General features: G+C 46.1%; 1 gene segment (V, D, J or C); it reads left to right on the top strand.

The window, feature by feature from the left end:
• Window positions 1-14,028: 14,028 nt before the first annotated feature.
• LOC127547486 (immunoglobulin kappa light chain-like) overlaps window positions 14,029-21,139 on the top strand; it is a 387,121-nt gene continuing 380,010 nt past the window's right edge. The window contains 2 exon segments of the V gene segment in view: window positions 14,029-14,095; window positions 14,330-14,639. Coding sequence covers window positions 14,044-14,095; window positions 14,330-14,639 — 362 coding nt within the window.

The raw sequence follows: 21,139 nt of genomic DNA, 5'->3' as shown, positions 1-21,139 counted from the left end.
ACAAAAACCTCCCCAGGCCTGGGCTGGCTGCTCAGGGAGGCCCAGCTGCCTCCCCTCCTTCCTCTACTGCAGCAGCTGCTGGGGGCCTGCTCAGGGGCAGGGTCTCTGGGGCTGATGAGATAAAAGGGACTCGGGGCTCAGGGGAAAGGCCACGGTCTGAGAGCTCAGTGCTCTGGGGACTCTTGCTCCTCTTCAGCCATGAGCAGAATCATCAAAGAAAGACTGAGTCACCCCTCAATGCCCTGGGCCTGAGGCATCTGATTCCTCTACACAAGAAACAAAGAGAAAGTAGAAACTTCTGGCCAGAGATTCTTTCTGTCCTTTCTCCCTGGCTCAATCACAGTCAATTGTGCTCAGCAGTCAATAACTCTTGGGACCAAGAGCACAAGAAGATCAGGCAACAGGCTAAAGAAATCCATCATGGACCCAGCTTAAAATTCACATCCTCCCAGCAGCCAGATGGCACGGGGCAGCTGCCCTGGAATCAGGAGGACCTGTGTGCAAATCTAGACTCAGACACTTCATATTTTCTAGCTGTGTGACCCTGGGTAAGTTAAGCCTAATTGCCTCAGAAAAAAAAATTACACTCTGGATCCATTTTCTCTGACCATGCATTTGAATCAGATTTTTATCTACTTTTATTTTATAAATGCTGGGGGCCATAAAGATCTCTCTGGAGTCTCCTCTGTCCTCTCTTTTCAAAGGAAGACTTCAATTCCTACAAAGAAGGGGAATAAGAGATGGGAGCCAAGAAACCGAACATTCTCTTCTCCTCATTGTTTTGGAGTCTGCTCAGAATTATAACAATCTCCCCAATCTTAATAAAATTAATCTAACAAAATGACCTTTTTATATTCCAATGGATGAAAACTGTGATCTTTGGGGGAAGGCTGAACCTAGGCTAGAAATTCAACTCCTCCTGCTTTTTGGGAAGGGCTCCACCCTCCTGTTTAGAGGGGAAACTCCCATGGTATCTCCACCCACAATTCAATTGGAGATCTTGACCTGGGGCATAATCACCACCCTTTAATTTATTGAGAGGAAAATTAGTTCCTCAAATTCATCTGAAGATTGGCCCCCTGGCTTAGGGTCCCAAAACCCCAATATCATCAACGGTCGTGTGCCCAGCCTTCTGCAAAAAGTCCTAACAGGATCTAGCCTGCTGAGAAAGTTGTTTTCTTGTTGTCGTAAACCCATTTTTTGGCCACAAATCTCGCCTGTATTCATTCAAGTTTGCAAATTCTTTTGCAAAACCTGCCACCTGGCCAGGGGATCTCTCAACCCTCATTTCTCACACCTCGACAGTGGTGGCCCATACAGGAATCCCCGAAATTTTTGGGCCAGGAACCTTCTTTTGCTATTGTTTATTCTATAGCTGAGAGACCCAAATACCCAGGAAGATTTTGGGCTCTAGGCAGCTCTATGCTCAAGCAGACTTCCTTGACTGGGGACTACTATATTTGGAATTCCTGTGGGGTTTTGTTTGTTTGTTTGTTTGTTTTTATTTTTTTTAGCAGAAGTACCCTTAATCAGGGAACTTCTGTTACCTCTATCCCTCCCCTGGGATGCCTGGGAGGACTGAGCAGTGTAGGATCAGGAAACCTAGAGGTGGTAGAAGAAAGCAATGGGCTCATGTAAAAATCTTCACATTTCTCCTGCTCTAAATGCTTCTAAAATACAATAGGTGACAAAGGATTCTGGGTAAATGAAATAACTTCTTTAATCAATTCAGGAACTTCTATGATGTAGTAGAAAGAGAGCTGGGCCTGGAGTCCAGAGGAAGCCTCTTCCTGAGTTCAAATTTCAGGCCTGGAGTCAGGAAACTTCCTCTTCCAGAGCTCAGATCTGACCTCAGACACTTACTAACTTCATGACCCACAGCAAGGCACATAGTTTTATTTGCTTCAGTTCTTCATCAGTAAAAGAAGCAGGATAAGTAGATGGCAAACTAGTCCAGGATCTTTCCTAGAAATTCCAAATAGAGTCATGAAGAGCCTTACTGAGTATTAATGATCAAAACCCACAACAAAACTCTAGTCCAGAATCCTTCACCAGAAGTCTTCTCTCAGTTCCCAGCCCATCTGCCACTGCTCCAAGAGGGGACTTTCCAGATCCTCTCCCTTTAATGTTGCTCCCTCCTATTTTTTCACTTCTCCCCAGCTTCCTCTTCCCCCATGACCTCTGTCTTCTCTTTCCCTTCCCCTCCCACCTTGTTTTCTCCTGCCCAGGGCAGTTGTATAGAGGATCAAATACAGTCACTGAGAGAGCTCTTCCTGAGGATGGAATAAGAGACTTGAGGGAAGTGATAGGAGGTCAGTTGCTCTTTCCCTCTTTATCACACAAGAAGGACTCTGAATAATAGACTAATTCAAGTTCCTCTTTGGTAGAGTTTCTAATTTTCTGACTGAAGTCAATGCTTGGGATTGAATTTGCCTCCATTTCATAGAAACATTTGACAAAAAATGACAAGGAGGATTCTGGGAAGATGGCAAAGTAGTTCGGAAAAATCTAAACCCTTCAGGTTCTCTCTACAAATAAGATAAAATGACATCTCTGGAATAATATAAAGTGACAAACAATGAACATAAGTTGGGACAGAATTGGCCCTTCTGAAATGACCAATGGGAATGGTGGACCTCACATGGAGGTCTGGTCAGGGTGAAAGGTAAACGGCTCCAGGCAAGCTCTGCTGAAACAGCAAGAGTGAGCCCTTCGATAGCTGGGCCGGGAGGTGGCCTTGGCTGAGCCACAGGAAGCTTCATTTCCCAGACAGTTTGGGGAGTCTGAGGTGAGGGAAGACTGAAGGAACCCCTGTTTATGAGGGTGCTGGGGCCAGCTGTGCTGCTGAGAGGCAGCCCCACCCAAGGCGAAACCAGCACATGCCTGGTGAGGGCAGAGGCAGAGGGACAGGGATACTGCTGGCTGTGGGCACTTACAGAAGGATGGAGTCCCTGGGGAGGAATCAGGGGAAAATTATATAAAAAGTACAGGCAGATTCTCCAATTGATAAATGGTCAAAGGATATGAACAGACAATTTTCAGATGATGAAATTGAAACTATTACCACTCATATGAAAGAGTGTTCCAAATCACTATTGATCAGAGAAATGCAAATTAAGACAACTCTGAGATACCACTACACACCTGTCAGATTGGCTAAGATGACAGGAAAAAACAATGGTGAATGTTGGAAGGGATGCAGGAAAACTGGGACACTGATGCATTGTTGGTGGAGTTGTGAACGAATCCAACCATTCTGGAGAGCAATCTGGAATTATGCCCAAAAAGTTATCAAAATGTGCATGCCCTTTGATCCAGCAGTGCTACTACTGGGCTTATACCCCAAAGAGATACTAAAGAAGGGAAAGGGACCTGTATGTGCTAAAATGTTTGTGGCAGCCCTGTTTGTAGTAGCTAGAAACTGGAAAATGAAAGGATGTCCATCAATTGGAGAATGGCTGGGTAAATTGTGGTATATGAATGTTATGGAATATTATTGTTCTGTAAGAAATGACCAGCAGGATGAATACAGAGAGGCTTGGAGAGACTTACATGAACTGATGCTGAGTGAAATGAGCCGAACTAGGAGATCACTTTACACTTCGACAACGATATTGTATGAGGATGTATTCTGATGGAAGTGGATTTCTTTGACAAAGAGACCTAACTGAGTTTTAATTGATAAATGACGGACAAAAGCAGCTACACCCAAAGAAAGAGCACTGGGAAACGAATGTGAACTATCTGCATTTGTTTTTTCTTCCCGAGTTATTTTTACCATCTGAATCCAATTCTCCCTGTGCAACAAGAGAAATGCTCGGTTCTGCAAACATATATTGCATCTAGGATATACTGCAACATATCTAACATATATAGAACTGCTTGCCATCTAGGGGAGGGGGTGGAGGGAGGGAGGGGAAAAATCGAAACAGAAGCGAGGGCAAGGGATAATGTTGTAAAAAATTACCCTGGCGTGGATTCTGTCAATATAAAGTTATTATTAAATAAAATAAAATTAAAAAAAAAAAGTACAGGCAGAGAGCAAGAGAAACCCACAAGGAAGCAAAGCAAAGATGGGCCTGAGCACAATGTGTAGGATTTATTATAAAGGATTAGTATTCAAGTTTAAAATAAATAAAAAGTAAGAAAAAATGAAGAAAAAAAATTTAAATCGTAACATATCTTTCCATCGATTCCTTCAGGGAAGTGGGGAAGAGATAGAAAGCTGGTTCCCCTAAACCATGCCAAGGAATGAAAGGATGGCTTGCTTTCCATTTTAGGAGGCTCCATTTTTAGTCTCCAAAGGATCCTTAATTAGTGGGACAGCAGGTCATGAATAGGATAAAGTTTAGGAAATCAGTATCTGTCCTGTGTTTTATGCCTTCAGGCTGTGACCTCTTCACTATATAATATTGACTCTTGTGCAATCCCACTGGCTTTTGGAACCATTTTTTTTCCTTGTTCAGTAATTTTTGGCACTTTGTAACACAATTTGGGATTTCTTTGAGAAGATACTAGAGGGATTTGCTATTTCCTTTTCCAATTTACTTTATAAATAAGTAAACTGAGGCAAACAAGGTTAAGTGACTTTTCTAGACTCACACAACTAATATCCAAGGCAAGATTTGATCTCAGGAAGGTGAATGTTCCTAGCCACAAACTGAACTCTTTACATACTGCTAGCAGTCCAATGAAATAATAAAACAGATTAAAACAAAACAAAACAATAAATAAACTAAGGATAAGTAGGATTTATGGGAACACATATCACACACAAGGGTCCAAGAATAAGGGCCATATGCAATGTCTGAAGGTCTCAGGACCTTCCCCTGAGCTGGAGTCAGACACTTCTGCTCCCAGAACCCCCACACCTCCCAGCTGCTTTGCATAAGGAGATCCCTAAGGGGAGGGCCTGCAGACACAGGGAGATAAACTGGGCCTGGGGGCAGAGCAGCCACAGTGGAGGAATCACTGCAAGATGGAGTCTCTGTCTCAGCTGCTATGTGGGCTCCTGATGCTTTGGGTCCCAGGTGAGAACATGAGACAACAAAACATGCAGACGGGCAACGTGACATGAGATGAGAGAATTCCAGGAAGCTCAGAATCTCTGGGGACAGGAGCCAGTACAGTCCAAGGGGGAATGAGGATTTCTGTGAGATCAGGGGGATTTTCAGAGCCAAGGAGTCTCTGGGCCAAGAATCAGAATGAAAGGAAACCCTGCTCTGTTTATTTCTTGTCAGTTTATCACTAATTTCTGCTCTTAGTTTCCAAGGGAGAAATTGTGCTGACCCAGTCTCCAGCCTCGGTGTCTGTGAGCCCAGGAGAGAGAGTCACCATCAGCTGCAAGACTAGTTAGAATGTCTTATACACTGATGGAAACACTTACCTACACTGGCTCCAACAGAAACCCGGCCAGTCTCCTCAATGACTCATTTACAAGGTTTCCAACCTGTTCTCCGGAGTCCCCGCCCGCTTCAGTGGCAGTGGTGCTGGGAAGGATTTCACCCTCACAATCAGCAGTGTGGAGGCTGAAGATGGGGCAGTCTATTACTGTTATCAAAACTCTTATGAAGTTCCCACAGTGTTACAGCCCTGAACAAAAACCTCCCCAGGCCTGGGCTGGCTGCTCAGGGAGGCCCAGCTGCCTCCCCTCCTTCCTCTGCTGCAGCTACTGGGGGGCCTGCTCAGGGGCAGGGTCTCTGGGGCTGATGAGATAAAAGGGACTCGGGGCTCAGGGGAAAGGCCACGGTCTGAGAGCTCGGGGCTCTGGGGACTCTTGTTCCTCTTCAGCCATGAGCAGAATCATCAAAGAAAGAAACACTGCCTCAGATGGGGTCACCCCACAATGCTCTGGGCCTGGGACACTCTCCCAATCCTATTCCATGTGACTCCCCTCAGCACAAGAAACAAAGAAAAAGTAGAAACTTTTGGCCAGAGATTCTTTCTGTCCTTTCTCCCTGGCTCAATATTCCACAACAATCAATGACTCTTGGGACCAAGAGCACAAGAAGATCAGGCAACAGGTTAAAGAAATCCATCATGGACGCACTTTAAAATTCACACTCTCCCAGCAGCCAGATGGCACGGGGCAGCTGCCCTGGAGTCAGGAGGACCTGAGTGCAAATCCAGACTCAGACACTTCATAGTTTCTAGTTGTGTGACCCTGGGCAAGTTACTTAACCCTAATTGCCTCAGAAAAAAAAAAAAATTCACTCTGAATCCATTTTCTCTGACCATGCATGTGAATCAGATTTTTATCTACTTTTATTTTACCATTCATGCCCAGGGGCTACAAAGATCTCTCTGGAGTCTCCTCTGTCCACTCTTTTCAAAGGAAGACTTCAATTCCTACAAAGAAGGGGAATAAGATATAGGCGCCAAGAAGCCAGACATTCTGCCCTCCTCATAGTTTTAGAGACTGCTCAGAATCATAAAGACCTCCCCCATCTTAATAATATTAATCTAATAAAACTAATTTTTTATAATCCAATTGATGGAAACTGTGATCTTTGGGGGAAGGGTGAACCTTGTTTAGAATCCCAACCCTTTCTGCCTCTTGGGAGGGGCCCCACTGTCCTGTTTATAGGGGAAACTCCCATAGCATCTCCCCCAAATTGAATTAATTGGAGATCTTGGCCTGGGGCATAATCACCACCCTTTATTGAGTTGAAAATTCATCTGGAGATTGGCCCCCTGGCTTTGGGCCCCAAAGCCCAATATCATCAAAGGCCCTGTGTCCAACTCTCTGCAAAAAGTCCTAACAGGATTTTGCTTGCAGAGAAAGTTGTTTTCTCAGTGTAATAAACCCATTTTTTTGCCACAAACCTCGCCTGTATTCATTCTTTTGCAAATTCTGTAAATTTTTTTGCAAAGCTGCCACCTGACCAGGAGATCTCTCAACCCTCATTTCGAACACCTCGACATTTGGTGGCCGTACAAGGATCCCCGAAATTGTTGGCCAAGGTAAGCCTTCTCTTGCTGTTGTCTATTCTATACCTGGCAGACCAACTACCCAGGAACATTTGGGCTGTCAGGAGCTCTAGGCTCAAGCAGACTTCCTTGACTGGAGCAGACTGAACTTGGAAATTCTATGTTTTCTTTTCTTTTTTTTTTTATCCGTTCATGCCGGGGGCCCTAAAAATCTCTCTGGACTCTCCTCTGTCCACTCTTTTCAAAGGAAGACTTTAATTCCTACAAAGAAGGGGAATAAGAGACGGGCGCCAAAAAGCTGAACATTCTGCTCTCTTCATAGTTTTGGAAACTGCTCAGAATTATAACCACCTCCCCCATCTTAATTTTAATCTAATAAAACTACTTTTTTATAGTCCAATTGATGGAAACTGTGATCTTTGGGGAAAGGGTCAACCTGGGTTAGAATCTCAACTCCTACAGCCCCTTGGGAGGGGCCCCACCCCATAGCATTTCCAACCACATTTCAGTTGGAGATCTTGGCCTGGGGCATAGTCACCACCCTTTATTCAGTTGAAAATTAGTCCCTCAAATTCATGTGGAGATTGATCTCCTGGCTTTGGTCCCCAAATCCCAAATAATCAAAGGCCATTGCCCAACCTTCTGCAAAAAGTCCTAACAGGATTTTGCTTGCAGAGAAAGCTGTTTTCTCAGTGTAATAAACCCATTTTTTAAAAAAAATTTTTTTTGGCACAAACCTCGCTGTATTCATTCTTTAGTAAAGCTGGCACCTGGCCAGGGAATCTCTCAACCCTCATTGCCCACCTCTACACATTTGGTGGCCCATACAGGGATCCCTGAAATTTTGGGCCCAAGAACGCCTTCTCTTGCTATTGTCTATCCTATACCTGGGAGACCCAAACACCCGGGAAGATTTGGGTTGTAGGGAGCTCTATGCTCAGGTAGACTTCCTTGACTGGGGATGATTGGACTTGGAATGCCTGGGTTTATTTATTTACTCATTTATTTATTTTTAGCAGAAGGAATCTTAATCAGGAAACTTCTGTCACCTCTTTCCCTCCCCAGGATAAGGGGATGGGGCTCTATAGAATCCCGAAAAGCTGAGGCTCCTGGCAAAAAATGGGACACATTGAAGGGGGAATGAAGTAAACTGTGTCTATTCGTAAGGATTCTCCCTTAAGCTGTTTCTTTAAGAGAGACAACAAATTCAGCCTAAAAGATCTCAAAACTAAAAAAAAATCCTTAAATCAAAACAGCGCTACAGGATATTACTTCGATTTGTTGGAGTGAAATCGAAATTAGATACTGCGCTTTTAAATAACCCCCTCCTACCTACTCCTCTAGGACACAAAATCCCTGTGAATCCCTTCAGAACCACCTCCTTCCCAAAGACAGGACCTTGTCTCTGGCAATGTCTCCTTAACTCTGTCCCCCTCCCCTGGACCAGATCCTGAGACTCCCAGGGCTTTTTCTCCTCCTCAGGATCCTGATTCTAACCTCTGCCCCCTGGGAGAAGCTGCAGACTCTCAGGGAGAGACCCTCAGAGCAGAGCCGCCTCTTCAATGAAAATCTCTCCCAGACTAAGGAGAAACTTGGCCATTGCTCCGAGGTCCCTGCCCAGCTTTGTGAGGACTCCAAGGCCAAGGCCCTCCTTGATCTGTCCTGGGGAGATGTTACTATTAAACAATCTGCCCCAGAGACAAGGAGGAAACTGCAGAAGCCAATTCTGGGCCCCTAAACTCCCACCTCTCTGCTGGAAACAGCTGTGGGAATTTTTAATGAGAGGGATCAAACTGCAGCGTGGGACAGCGGCCTTATAGGGAGACATGGGGAACAGTTCCTCCTCGTGGCTGCTGACATTTCTGGGAAACCCAGGGAGATATAGGTGTCATGGACAGGGCCAGAGGGCCAAGGAAACCCCCTGTCCTTGCCCTGAGTGTGACCAGGAGGGGCACTGGAGGAGGGACTGCCTGCAGGGGACGAGCTGCCCCCAGTGCCCCGACCTCCAGCAGGAGTTTGGGACTTAGTGAAGCTTCTCCTCGCTCCACCACAGCAGAACCCTGGCTATTCCTAGATGTGGCCTGTAAGGCCTCTGAATGTCTTTTTGCTGAGGGATCTTTTTCCTTCTCTCTCTGGCTCTCTGACCTTACTTCTCCTACCCTATAAAAGCATGGGGACTGAAGGGAAATTTAAGAACTGTTCTGGGACCTCCCCTCTGCCCTGTCAGTTTGGTGACCTGTTATTTAAACACTAATTTCTTATCATTCTCTCCTGCATTTCTCTCTTATTGGGGTGTGATTTCATGGTGAAATTGGGGACTCAATTTTCCCTCCTCCGGCCTCCAGATGATTTTTTGTGCTGCTTTCAAAGCCCTCCCATATTCGCTCTGAAATCTAGATTCCTCTTTCTGGGACCCAGGAATCCCTGGCTGAGCCCCTCCAGCCTTAGTCAGGATTGAGAAGTTTCCTAAACTCAAATTTTTATCACTGGCTGAAGCTTTAAGGGATTCGGAGCCCTCAACTTCAGTCTTCTCCTGATCTGCAGCCCCACCCAAGAGGCTTTCCCACATGCAGCCATAAAAACCCCCAATATTACCCTAAAAGCCAAACAGACTTCTGCCCCTGCCCTGGCTCTCCCTAATGTAGAACAGCCCATCTCTCTGTATGGAGATGAAAGGCGGGGCCAGGGCTGGGGCTCTAACTCAGGCCCTTGGAGCTGGTCCCCCCCAGTTGCTGGCTCTCCTGCCTCAGAGCAGTGGCTGCTAAAGCCCTTTTATTTGAAGAAGCTTCAGAACTTTCCCTCGGGCACCGGAGTATTCTGGAAGCCAAAGGGCCCCAGGGCTTTCCTAGAGGCAGGATCCCCCTCCATGGCTCCCTGGAAGCTGAGCCGCTGCCCCTGGGACTCCTGCCCAGAACTCCCTGCCCTGAGCAGAGCTTTGGAGCCGGGGCAGGGAATGAGAGGGAACATCTGCCCTGACTCCAAATGGGCTTTTCGTGTTTCTCGTGCTCCTGGCGCTGAATGGGCAGAAAGGGGACTTTTGGCAGCAAAGAGTCTCCCATTAAAGCTGCAGGAGAAATCCTACAGCTGCTACACCTGCCCACGAGCCCAGAGGTTTCCGCCATATTTGGGAAGGACACGGGAAGGGAGACTCGCCCCCGGCCACGGGGAACAGGTTTGCAGGCTCAGCTGCTGCAGCTCCTGCCCCCTCCCCCCTGACTGAGGCTCCTTTAATCCCCGGCTCCCTGATTCTTAGGCCCCTTCACGGAGCTCACAGGGACAAGCCCTGCAGAGGAACCGGGAGCCTCCTTTCTCCTCGTGGCTGGTTTCAAACCCCCTCGAGCCACCTCTTAGTCCCAGAAGCAAGTCCTGGAAACGGACCTTTGGTCTCCCTCAGGCTGCACACCTGGGGAGAAACGCTCTCAGTCCCTGGGAAACACGTTCTCACTGGTCACAGGCTGGGGGGAACCATCTGGAAGGTCTGCCAGGCCCGCCCAGTCTGTGCCCGAGGGACTCCTGAGGGAGCTGCTGACCCTCCCCCTCCCCTGAAGCTCCCACAGACAAGGGGCACATGCCCGGGGGAGGTTGGCAAAGGGACCGGACACACACGCCCCCTTGTGGAGGTTTCAGGCTGCTCCCGGTCTTCACTGACCCCCTCACTAACTGGTGGAAGCTTTTCCCTGCAGGACTCAGAAGGCCCAGGAGGCCCCAAGGTGCTTGCTGAGAGATCCCAGCTCTCCTCCCCTGCCCCGCTCCTGGCAGAGCCGCCATAGAGCAGCTTTTCCCTCTCAGGTACTTCAGACTGTTCCTGAGAACCCACAGAGGACCTGAAGCTGCTCTTCCACAGGCCCCGGAACCCCCCCTGGAGAGAGAAGGGGAAACTCTGTGTGTCCTTCTTTCTCTCACCGTGGTCTCCTTCCTTCCTTCCTCTCTCTCTGGTCTTCTTCTTTTGGCCATTTTCCACCCCAAGGATAAGAACTTTGCTCCCAGCATTTTCTCTCTGACTTTGTCATTCTGGGCCCTGCCAGCAGTTACCTCCTTCTCAGCCTTCCAGCTGGGGCTCCGTGGGCAGTGGGGGCGTTCAGGAGTGTCGGGTGGGCCTTCAGCATCCTCAGGGCAGCCCACAGATGGGATCTGATGCACTTTTGCAGAGCCCCCATTCCCAAACGTCACCGTCTCCCCCTGGATGACCCCCACTTCTAACCTGCTTGTGAGATTTGGTTCCTCCAGGCCCCAAGCTACAAACTTCCAGCGACTCACTCAGTCTGAAGGTCCTGGGACAAGTGACTTGGACTCTCATCATCCCCTAAAAGTTGCTGCTGCCATCGTCAGATCTCACACTTCCCCTCCCGGCCTGAGCCCCCAGGGAGCATCGGGACAGCTCTGCGGCCCTTGTCAGCTTGAAACAGCTCCAGCAGATGAGATATTTGCCCCTTGGTCCAAATGAATTTGGGTGACTGCTTGAGGGGGAAATGAGGTAAACTGTGATGTTTGGGGAAGGGTGGTCCTGGGTCTCAACCCCTCCTGGCTTTTGGGAGGAGCCCCACCCTCCTGTTTTGAGGGGAAACTCCCATAGCATCTCTACCTATAATTCAGTTGGAGATGTTGGCCTGGGACATAATCACCACCCTTGATTGGAAGGTTCCCCAGGTCCAGGCTAGAAAACCCCAATATACTCAAAGGCTGTGCGCCCAAACCTTAAAAAAAGTCCTGACAGGATGTTACCTGCTGAGAAAGTTGTTTTCTCAGTGAAATAAACACATTTTTTGCTACAAATCTGGCCTGTATTCATTCAGGTTTGCACATTCTCACTCAACCCTCATTTCTCTAGCCTCCATCTGAACTCCTCATTGCTATCCATTAGTGGGAAAAGGCTGTGGAACATTCTGCATGTCAACATATAAATATATACAAAGAGAGAGAGAGAGAGAGAAGCACAAAGAGGATTATCTCAAATCCATTCTCCTAATCAAAGGGGAATTCTTCAATTAAAAGTTATTTTGTTGCAGCCACAACAACTCTCCGGGCTCTGCTGTGCTTAAGCTGCGTCCCTAGGAGACAGCGGCCAGAGGGATTCGGAAGCCTCAGGAGGAGGGAAAGTGGATATGAACATTTACCAGAGATTTCTCTGATGCCCGGGAATTAGGAGAGACTGGCAATAGCCAATGCAGTGAGAGCATCATGTGGCGCCCGGACGGGAGGGCTTAGCAAGTAGATGGTCAGGCCTCGGATTCTTAATTATCAAAAATTAACATTGGAGAAGGCACAAAAGTTCCTGGTCCAGAAGGGAAGGTAGAGATGCACTGTGGGTCAAACTGTGACCAGGCCCGAGAGGAGAGTTGTAAATACAGAGCAAGCTTCTGAGTTAGTTCTCTTTCCCTTCTCCTCCCACCTTGTTTTCTCCTTCCCAGGGCAGGTGTAGAGAGGATTAAATACAGTCACTGAGAGACTCTTCCAGAGGATGGAATAAGAGACTTGAGGGAAGTGATAGGAGGTCATTTGCTCTCTCCCTCTTTATCACACAAGGAGAAGGACTCTGAATGACAGACGAATTCAAGTTCTTTTTTGACAGAGTTTCTAGATTTCTGACTGAAGTCAGTGCTTGGGATAGAATTTGCCTCCATTTCATCGAAGCATTTGGAAGAAAAATGACAAAGAGGATTCTGGGAAGATGGCAGAGTAGTTTAGAAAATTCCAAGCTCTTCAGATTTCCCATGAAATGGCACCTCAGGAATAATGTCAAGTGACAAAAAATGAACACAAGTGGGGGCAGAGCCGGTCCTCCAGGAATGACCAGAGAAGGTACCAAGGATGGACCTCACATGGAGGTTTGGTCAGGGTGAAAGGTAACAGCTCCAGGCAAGCTCTGCTGAAAGAGAAAGCAGTGAGTCCTCTGGTAGCTGGGCCGGGAGCTTGGCCTTGGCTGAGCCCCGGAAGCTTCATCTCCCAGACAGTGTGGGGAGTGTGAGGTCGGGGAAGTCTGAGGGAAACTCTGTTTATGAGGGAGCTGGGGCCAGCTGTGTTGCTGAGAGGCAGCCCCGCCCAAGGGGAAACCAGCACATGCCTGGTGAGGGCAGAGGCAGTGGGGCAGGGACACTGCTGGCTGTGGGCACTTACAGAAGGATGGAGTCCTTGGGGAGGAATCAGGGGAAAAATAAAAAGTGCATGCAGAGAACAAAAGAAACCTACGAGGAAGCAAAGCAAAGATGGACAGCTCTGAACACAATGTGGAGGATTTATTATAAAGAATTAGTTTTTAAGTTTAAAATAAATAAAAAAGAAAAAAATTAAAAAGAAAAAAATTTTTAATGATAACATATCATTCCATTGATCTCTTCAGAGAAGTGGAGGAGGAAAAGAAAGCTGGTTCCCCTAACCATGCCAAGGAATGAAAGGATGGTTTGCTTTCCATTTTAGGAGGCTCCATTCTAAGTGCCCAAAGGATCTTCAATTAGTGGGACAGCAGGTCATGAATGGGATAAAGAGCAGGATATCAGTATCTGTCCTATGTTTTATGCCTTCAGGCTGTGACCTTTTACTATACAATATTGACTCTTGTGCAAGCCCTCTTGCTTTTGGAACCATTTTTGTTTTTGTTTCAGTGATTTTTGGCACTTTGTAATAAATTTGGGGTTTCTCTGAGAAGATACTAGTGGGATTTGCTATTGCATTTTCCAACTTATTTTACAAATAAGGAAACTGAGGCAAACAAGGTTAAGTGACCTGCTTAAGCTCACACAATTAAGTATGCAAGGCAATATCGGATCTCAAGAAAATGAATATTCCTAGCAAAGACTGAACACATTACATAGTACTAGCAGTCTCATAAAAAAGTAAAACTGATTAAAAGAAAAAAATTTAAAAACCAAATAGATCTAAAGATAAGTAGGATTTGTGGGAGCACTTATCACACAAGTCTCCAAGAATCAGGGATGTATTCAAGGTCTGAAGGTCTCAGGGCCTTCCCCTGAGCTGTAGTCAGCCACTTCTGCTCCCAGATCCCCCACACCTCCTAGCTGCTTTGCATAAAGAGATCCCCAAAGGGAGGGCCTGCAGACACAGGGAGATAAACTGGGCCTGGGGGCAGAGCAGCCACAGGGAAGGAGTCACTACAAGATGGAGTCTCTGTCCCAGCTTCTCTGTGGGCTCCTGATGCTTTGGGTCCCAGGTGAGAACTTGAGACAACAAAACACGCAGACGGGCAACGTGACATGAGATGAGAGAATCCAAGGAAGCTCAGAATCTCTGGGGACAGGAGCCAGTGCAGTCCAAGGGGGAATGAGGATTTCTGTGAGATCAGGGGGTTGTTCAGAGCCAGGGGGTCTGTGGGCCAAGAATCAGAATGAAAGGAAACTCGGCTCTGTTTATTTCATGTTGGTTGGTCATTAATTTCTGCTCTTAGTTTCCAGGGGAGCAATTGTGCTGACCCAGTCTCCAGCCTCGGTGTCTGTGAGCCCAGGAGAGAGAGTCACCATCAGCTGCAAGGCCAGTCAGAGTGTTGTACACAGTGATAGAAACACTTACCTAAGCTGGCTCCAACAGAAACCCGGCCAGTCTCCTCGGCGACTCATTTACCAGGTTTCCAACCTGGGCTCCGGAGTCCCGGCCCGCTTCAGTGGCAGTGGTGCTGGGAAGGATTTCACCCTCACAATCAGCAGTGTGGAGGCTGAAGATGGGGCAGAATATTACTGTGCTCAAGGAAGTTATTCTCCTCCCACAGTGTTACAGCCCTGAACAAAAACCTCCCCAGGCCTGGGCTGGCTGCTCAGGGAGGCCCAGCTGCCTCCCCTCCTTCCTCTGCTGCAGCAGCTGCTGGGGGCCTGCTCAGGGGCAGGGTCTCTGGGGCTGATGAGATAAAAGGGACTCAGGGCTCAGGGGAAAGGCCACGGTCTGAGAGCTCGGTGCTCTGGGGACTCTTGTTCCTCTTCAGCCATGAGCAGAACCATCAAAGAAAGAACTAGTGGCTCAGACTGGGTCACCCCACAATCCCCTGGGCCTGAGGCACTCTCCCATTCCTATGTTATCTGACTCCCCTCAGCACAAGAAACAAAGAGAAAGTAGAAACTTCTGGCTAGAGTTTCTTTCTGTCCTTTCTCCCTGGCTCAATATTCCTCAGCAGTCAAGAACTCTTGGGACCAAGAGCACAAGAAGATCAGGCAACAGGCTAAAGAAATCCATCCAAAGACCCAGCTTAAAATTCACACCCTGGATCCATTTTCTCTGACCATGCATTTAAAGCAGATCTTTATCTACTTTTATTTTACCCATTCATGCCGGGGCTATAAAGATCTTTCTGGAGTCTCCTCTGTCCACTCTTTTCAAAGGAAGATTCAATTCCTAAAAAGAAGGGGAATAAGAGATTGGTGCCAAAAGCCGGACATTCTGCTCTCCTCATAGTTTTGGAGTCTGTGCAGAATCATAACGACCTCCCCCATCTTAATAATATTAATCTAATAAAACTAATTTTTTATAATCCAATTCATGGAAACTGTGATCTTTGGGGGAAGGGTGAACCTGGGTTAGACTCCCACCTCCTCCTGCCTATTGGTAGGGGCCACACACTCCTGTTTATACGGAAAACTCCCATAGCATCTTCATCCACAATTCAATTGGAGATCTTGATCTCAGGCATAATCGCCATCTTTTTCGAGTTGAAAATTAGTTCCTCAAATTCATCTAGAGTTTGGCCCCCCTGGATTTGGGCCCCAAACCCCAATGTAATCAAAGGCTATGTGCCCAACCCTCTGCAAAATGTCCTAAAAGGATTTAGCCTGCTGACAAAATTTTCTCAGTGTAATAACCACCCCCCCCCTTTTTTTTGCCACAACTCCTGCCAGTATTCATTCTGTTGCAAAGCTGCCACCTGGCCAGGGCATCTCTCAACCCTCATTTCTCACCCCTTTACATTTGGTGGCCCATACAGGGATCCCTGAAATTGGTGGCCCAGGAAAGCCTTCTCTTGCTGTTGTTTATTGTATAGCTGAGAGACCTAAGAACCTGGGAAGATTTGGGCTGTAGGGAGCTCTATGCTCAAGCAGACTTCCTTGACTAGGGAAAATTGGACTTGGGATCCCTGGGAGTTTTATTTTTTTAAATTTTTTTTAAAAGCAGTTCCCTTAATCAGGGAACTTCTGTCACCTCCTTCTGTCCCCAATGCATAAGAGGAATAAGCACTATAGAATGCAGAAAACCTGAGACCTGAGGTAAAAAATGGGACAATCTACCTCCGTCTCTATTCCTAAGGATTCTCCCTTAGGATGTTTCTTAAACAGAAACAAATTCAGCCTAAAAGATCTCAAAACTAAAACAAATCCTTAAATCAAACAGTGCTGCAGGAAGCTGCTTCAGTTTGCTGGAGGGAAATCCAAATTAGATACTAACCTTTTAAATAACTCCCTCCTTCCTACTCCTCTAGGACACAAAATCCCTGTGCATCCCTTCAGAACCACCTCCTTCCCAAAGACAGGACTTTGTGTTCAGCAATGTCTCCTTAACTCTGTCCCCCTCACCTGGACCAGATCCTGAGACCCCCAGGCCTTTTTCTCTTCCTCAGGATCCTGATTCTAACCTCTGCCCCCTGGGAGAAGCTGCAGACTCTCGGGGAGAGACCCTCAGAGCAGAGCCGCCTTTTCCAATGAAAATCTCTCCCAGACTAAGGAGAAACGTGGCCATTGCTCTGAGGTCCCAGCCCAGCTTTGTGAGGGCTCCAAGGCCAAGGCCCTCCTTGATCTGTCCTGGGGAGATGTTACTATTAAACAATCTGCCCCAGAGACACGGAGGAAGCTGCAGAAGCCAATTTTGGGCCCCCAAATGGGTGGAATTTGGGGATTTTGGCAGCAAAGAGCTCTCCCATTAAATCTGCAGGAGAAATCCTACAGCTACCACAACTGCCCACGAGCCCAGAGGTTTCCTCCATAAGATGGGGCAGGTTCACTGTGTTCAAAGATCTTATGATCCTCCCACAGTATTACAGCCCTGAACAAAGACCTCCCCAGGCCTGGGCTGGCTGCTCAGGGAGGCCCAGCTGCCTCCCCTCCTTCCTCTGCTGCAGCAGCTGTTGGGGGCCTGCTCAGGGGCAGGGTTTCTGGGGCTGACATGATAAAAGGGACTCGGGGCTCAGGGGAAAGGCCACGGTCTGAGAGCTCGGTGCTCTGGGGACTCTTGTTCCTCTTCATCCATGAGCAGAATCATCAAAGAAAGAACCACTGGCTCAGACTGGGTCATCCTACATATCTGGGGAACAGTCTCATTCCTATTTTATCCAACTCCCCTCAGAACAAGAAACAAAGAGAAACCAGAAACCTCTGGCTAGAAATGCTTTCTGCCTTTTCTCCCTGGCTCAATATTCCATAAAAGTCAATGACCCTTGGTGAAGAAGGGACCCCACAACTCTAAAAATCCTTGAAGGAGAAACTCTCCTTTAACTCTGCCTCAGTGAGGGACCCCACCGAGGGAAAGCAAAGACAGTTTCATTGTCTAGATGGGCTTCAGTTCAGTCCTGAAACTCATTGAATTCTATGCTGCTCCCAGAAGTCCCCCAAAAACCCTGCTCTCAGAGACCATTATATTTTAGAGAAGAACATTACATATTGGCATCTGAACATGAGATAGACACAATCCTGATTTCAGTGGAAAAGTCTCCTCAACCCAGAAATTAGGGTGAGTACAAAAAGGAAAGTTTGTTAAAGAGCTAACGTAGAATTTCAGCTGAAATGGAACAGATGTTTAGAAAACAGCCTATTTTTCCTATTCAAGGAAAATGTGTTGAAAGCTTGGTCAGACTGATAAAAAAATCAAGGTTTAATTATAACTTGGGAGCAGATCATTGATCTTTTAAAAACGATACAGTATACATCTCCTTGGTTCTCTAAGGAAAAAGAATTGGATCCGAAGGAGTGGAAATTAGTAGGAGAGCAACTATGTCAATTCTACAATGAAAATGGACCTGATTCAATTTCCAAAGACACACTGAACACATATAATTTAATACAAATGGCTTTAGGAAATTATATAAGTTATAGAATAAGGAAAAAGACAAAAGAGCAGGAGAGGGAGAAGCCAATTAAACTAGGTGAAAAGGATGAAGAATCAGATAAGTATGGAGTTAAATGTAATTTTGAGTGTGATACTTCACAGCAGGAGAAATTAGGTCATTCCCCATATCCTGACCTACTTCCCTCAATTAACCCTTCATGGGTAGAGGGAGAAGGAGGAGGGGGAGAGGCGGTGACACAATCACCTATGAAGCAGCCTATGACAAGATTACAAAAAGCACTGGTTAAGGCAAAAAATGAAGAACAGGATTTATCTAATTTAGTACATGCATATCCTGTGATTGAAGAGCTTGACTCTTGAGGTCAAAAAAGGAGAAGATACACTCCTTTTGATTTGGAAAGAATTAAGGATTTGAAAAAAGGTTGCACTCTTTATGTGGCTACAATATCTTATGTTAAAATATTGCTAGATAATTTGTCTTATGAAATTCTAACCCTCAGTAATTGGAAATCCATAGCAAGGACATGTTTAGAACCTGGACAAAACTTGTTATGACTTTCAGAGTATCATGAATTCTGTAGGATTCAAGCCAGACACAATAGTCAAACAGGAGTTAATGTATAAATCACTTTTGACCAACTATCCGGTGAAGATCAGTATGGAGAGAATTGAGAACAAATTAATTACCCTACAACAGCTTATGAACAGATTGCTACTGCTGCTATAAAAGCTTGGGGTATTCTCCCAGAGAGAGATGGAGGTAAATACTTCACAAAAATAGAACAAGGTCCCAATGAACCCTTTGCAGATTTTGTGGGACTTTTGCAAACAGCTGTCACAAGAATCATTGGAGAAAATGCAGCTACAAAAAGTATAAGATAGCTGGCTAAGGAAAATGTCAAAGAGGTTTGCAAAAGAATTATATGGGGACTAGACAAAGATACTCCTTTAGAGGAGATCATAAGATGCTGTGCACAGTGGGCACAAGTGCTTATTATACCCAGACTATGATGAACATGGGAAGACAGGGTCCCTCTTGGCAAGGGACTTCTAGAGAGACTCGTCATTGTTTTCAGTGTGGAAAAATAGGACATCTAAGAGTCCAGTGTAGATAGAGATAGAGTGAGAGGACAGGGTGAGAGAAAACTCAAAACCCCATGTCTAAAATGTCACAAAGGCTTCCACTGAGCCTCAGAATGTAGATTGACCCAGGGAAGTGAGAGGCAGGTCCCAGCTCCAAGATATCATACAAAAGACAAGTGGGGCATGATGGCAGCTGAGTTTAAACCCAGAGTCTTTAGAAGGTCAGGACTCTGATGTGATATATCAGCCAAAAAGTAATCAGATGGCCAAAAAGGATTACATGATCAATGTTCAGAAAAGCAATCAGATAGCAGAAAGGGATTACAATTGGGAAGAATACAAGCTTTTTAAACCAACAGGGCCTGTGCAAACAGCTCCAATGCCAGATGATAAGGAGAGATTTAGAAAGTGGTAAATAGAAGGGAGTAGATAGGTTAACTGCTTAGGAGAGAGGGTTTGCTTGTATTCCTACAGATGGAGAAGGAAACAGATAGATGGCAATGAGTACCTGGAGAGAGACGGTAAAGGAGAAAAACCTCAAAACAAAGGAGAAGATCTAAGAAACATCTGACACTGAAAGAGCATGGCTGATTAGGAGACTGTTGCAGGACTTGAAAACCAGCAGGAATCATTGAATTCCTTAAGACAAGATGAAACTATTGCAGGACTTCAAAATTTGCAGGAGTTATTGGATTCCTGGCACATGAACTAATGGACAACAGATTCCTTTTGGACTATTTCTAGGACTTATGGACATGTATAATTCCTCCTGTTGATTCATGTTATTTATTACATCACTTCTAGACTGTGTTATTTTGCTATGTGCTTATGTAATTATGTAAAATGCCTCCCATATTGATGGATTTATGTATACCTGTTTTAAAAGTGAGCACCTTCAGACTCCCTAATCTGATTTGATTTCCCATTTGCTCTGGTATTTTCATCTCCCTTCCTGAGATGTCAGGGAGGGCATGATCACCTCTTTTTATGGTGTTTTCACTCCTGTTTTGAGCATTCAGGGAAGGTGTGATCACCTTCTTTTTTGGGGTTTTCACCTCCTTGAGAAGTCAGGAAGGTCATGACCTCCTATGTTCTAAAATCAAAAGAAAGTGGGAGATGTTAGGATTCTTATAAGATGCTAAGTCACTGGAATTGATAGAGACAATAATTATCTAATTTAGCAGAGTACTTAACAATTTTCTAGTTCACCAATGAACTTAGTACTTATCAGAGTTCCACAAGATTCACACCTTGAAGAGAACATATATAAGGAGGACCCCACTAAAGGACAAGCCCACTAAGAGACGAACCCAATCTCAGAGGCAGAGACAGATTCATTCCATGTTCCACCTTTGTGCTGGCTGTAGGCTGAAGCTGAGAGAGACAAAGAATTAGTGGCAGGAGCTCTTGGAACCAAGGAGAGAGATAGGCCTCAAAAAAAGCTAACCTGGCCCAAGAAAGGATAATACTTGGATAGAGACAATAAAGGTTCTGGACTTTAATCCCTGGCTGCATTTGAGGTGCTTATTTTACTGAACTGAAAAGAAGGCTGCTCCCAGAAGCCCCCCAAGAAACCTTCTCTCAGAGAAGATTACACTTTAGAGGAGAACATTACACCACCCGATGGCCCTGAAAGATCATCCAGATGTCTGCAGCCCTCCAGATGCTGATGGCAGCCATGTCCCTCCTGACCATGACACCAGAGGCAGCAGACACAGCTCCAGTGTTGTAGCTGAATCGGCTTGTCCTGGGTGATGCACAACAAGTAGAGACTGACAGAACTGGACAATGGGCTTGTGAGCTTCTCCCATGGTTACCTGATTCATACAGCAGCCTGGGGAGAGGCTTCACCCTGTGTTTTCTATTTAAGAACTATGCTTCTAAATTAGCAGGTAAAAACCAACATGCCCACCTGCCAAGGCTACTGAGGCAATGTTACAGGACGTGACTTTGCTTGTGTGCACCTTTCTCTGTGTTTTCTTTCAAAAGATGTACACAAGTGTAACTAGAATGTGACAAGTGTAACTACAATTGTGACAAGTATAACTAGAATGTGACAAGTATAATTAGAATTGTGACAAGTATAATTAGAATTGTGACAAATGTAATTAGAATTGTGACAAATGTAATCAGA

This window comes from Antechinus flavipes, chromosome 2 (assembly GCF_016432865.1).
Source record: "Antechinus flavipes isolate AdamAnt ecotype Samford, QLD, Australia chromosome 2, AdamAnt_v2, whole genome shotgun sequence".
In the NCBI taxonomy this organism is placed as follows: Eukaryota; Metazoa; Chordata; class Mammalia; order Dasyuromorphia; family Dasyuridae; genus Antechinus; species Antechinus flavipes.
Note: the sequence above shows the minus strand (reverse complement) of the source record. Positions and strands in the feature narration are given on the sequence as shown.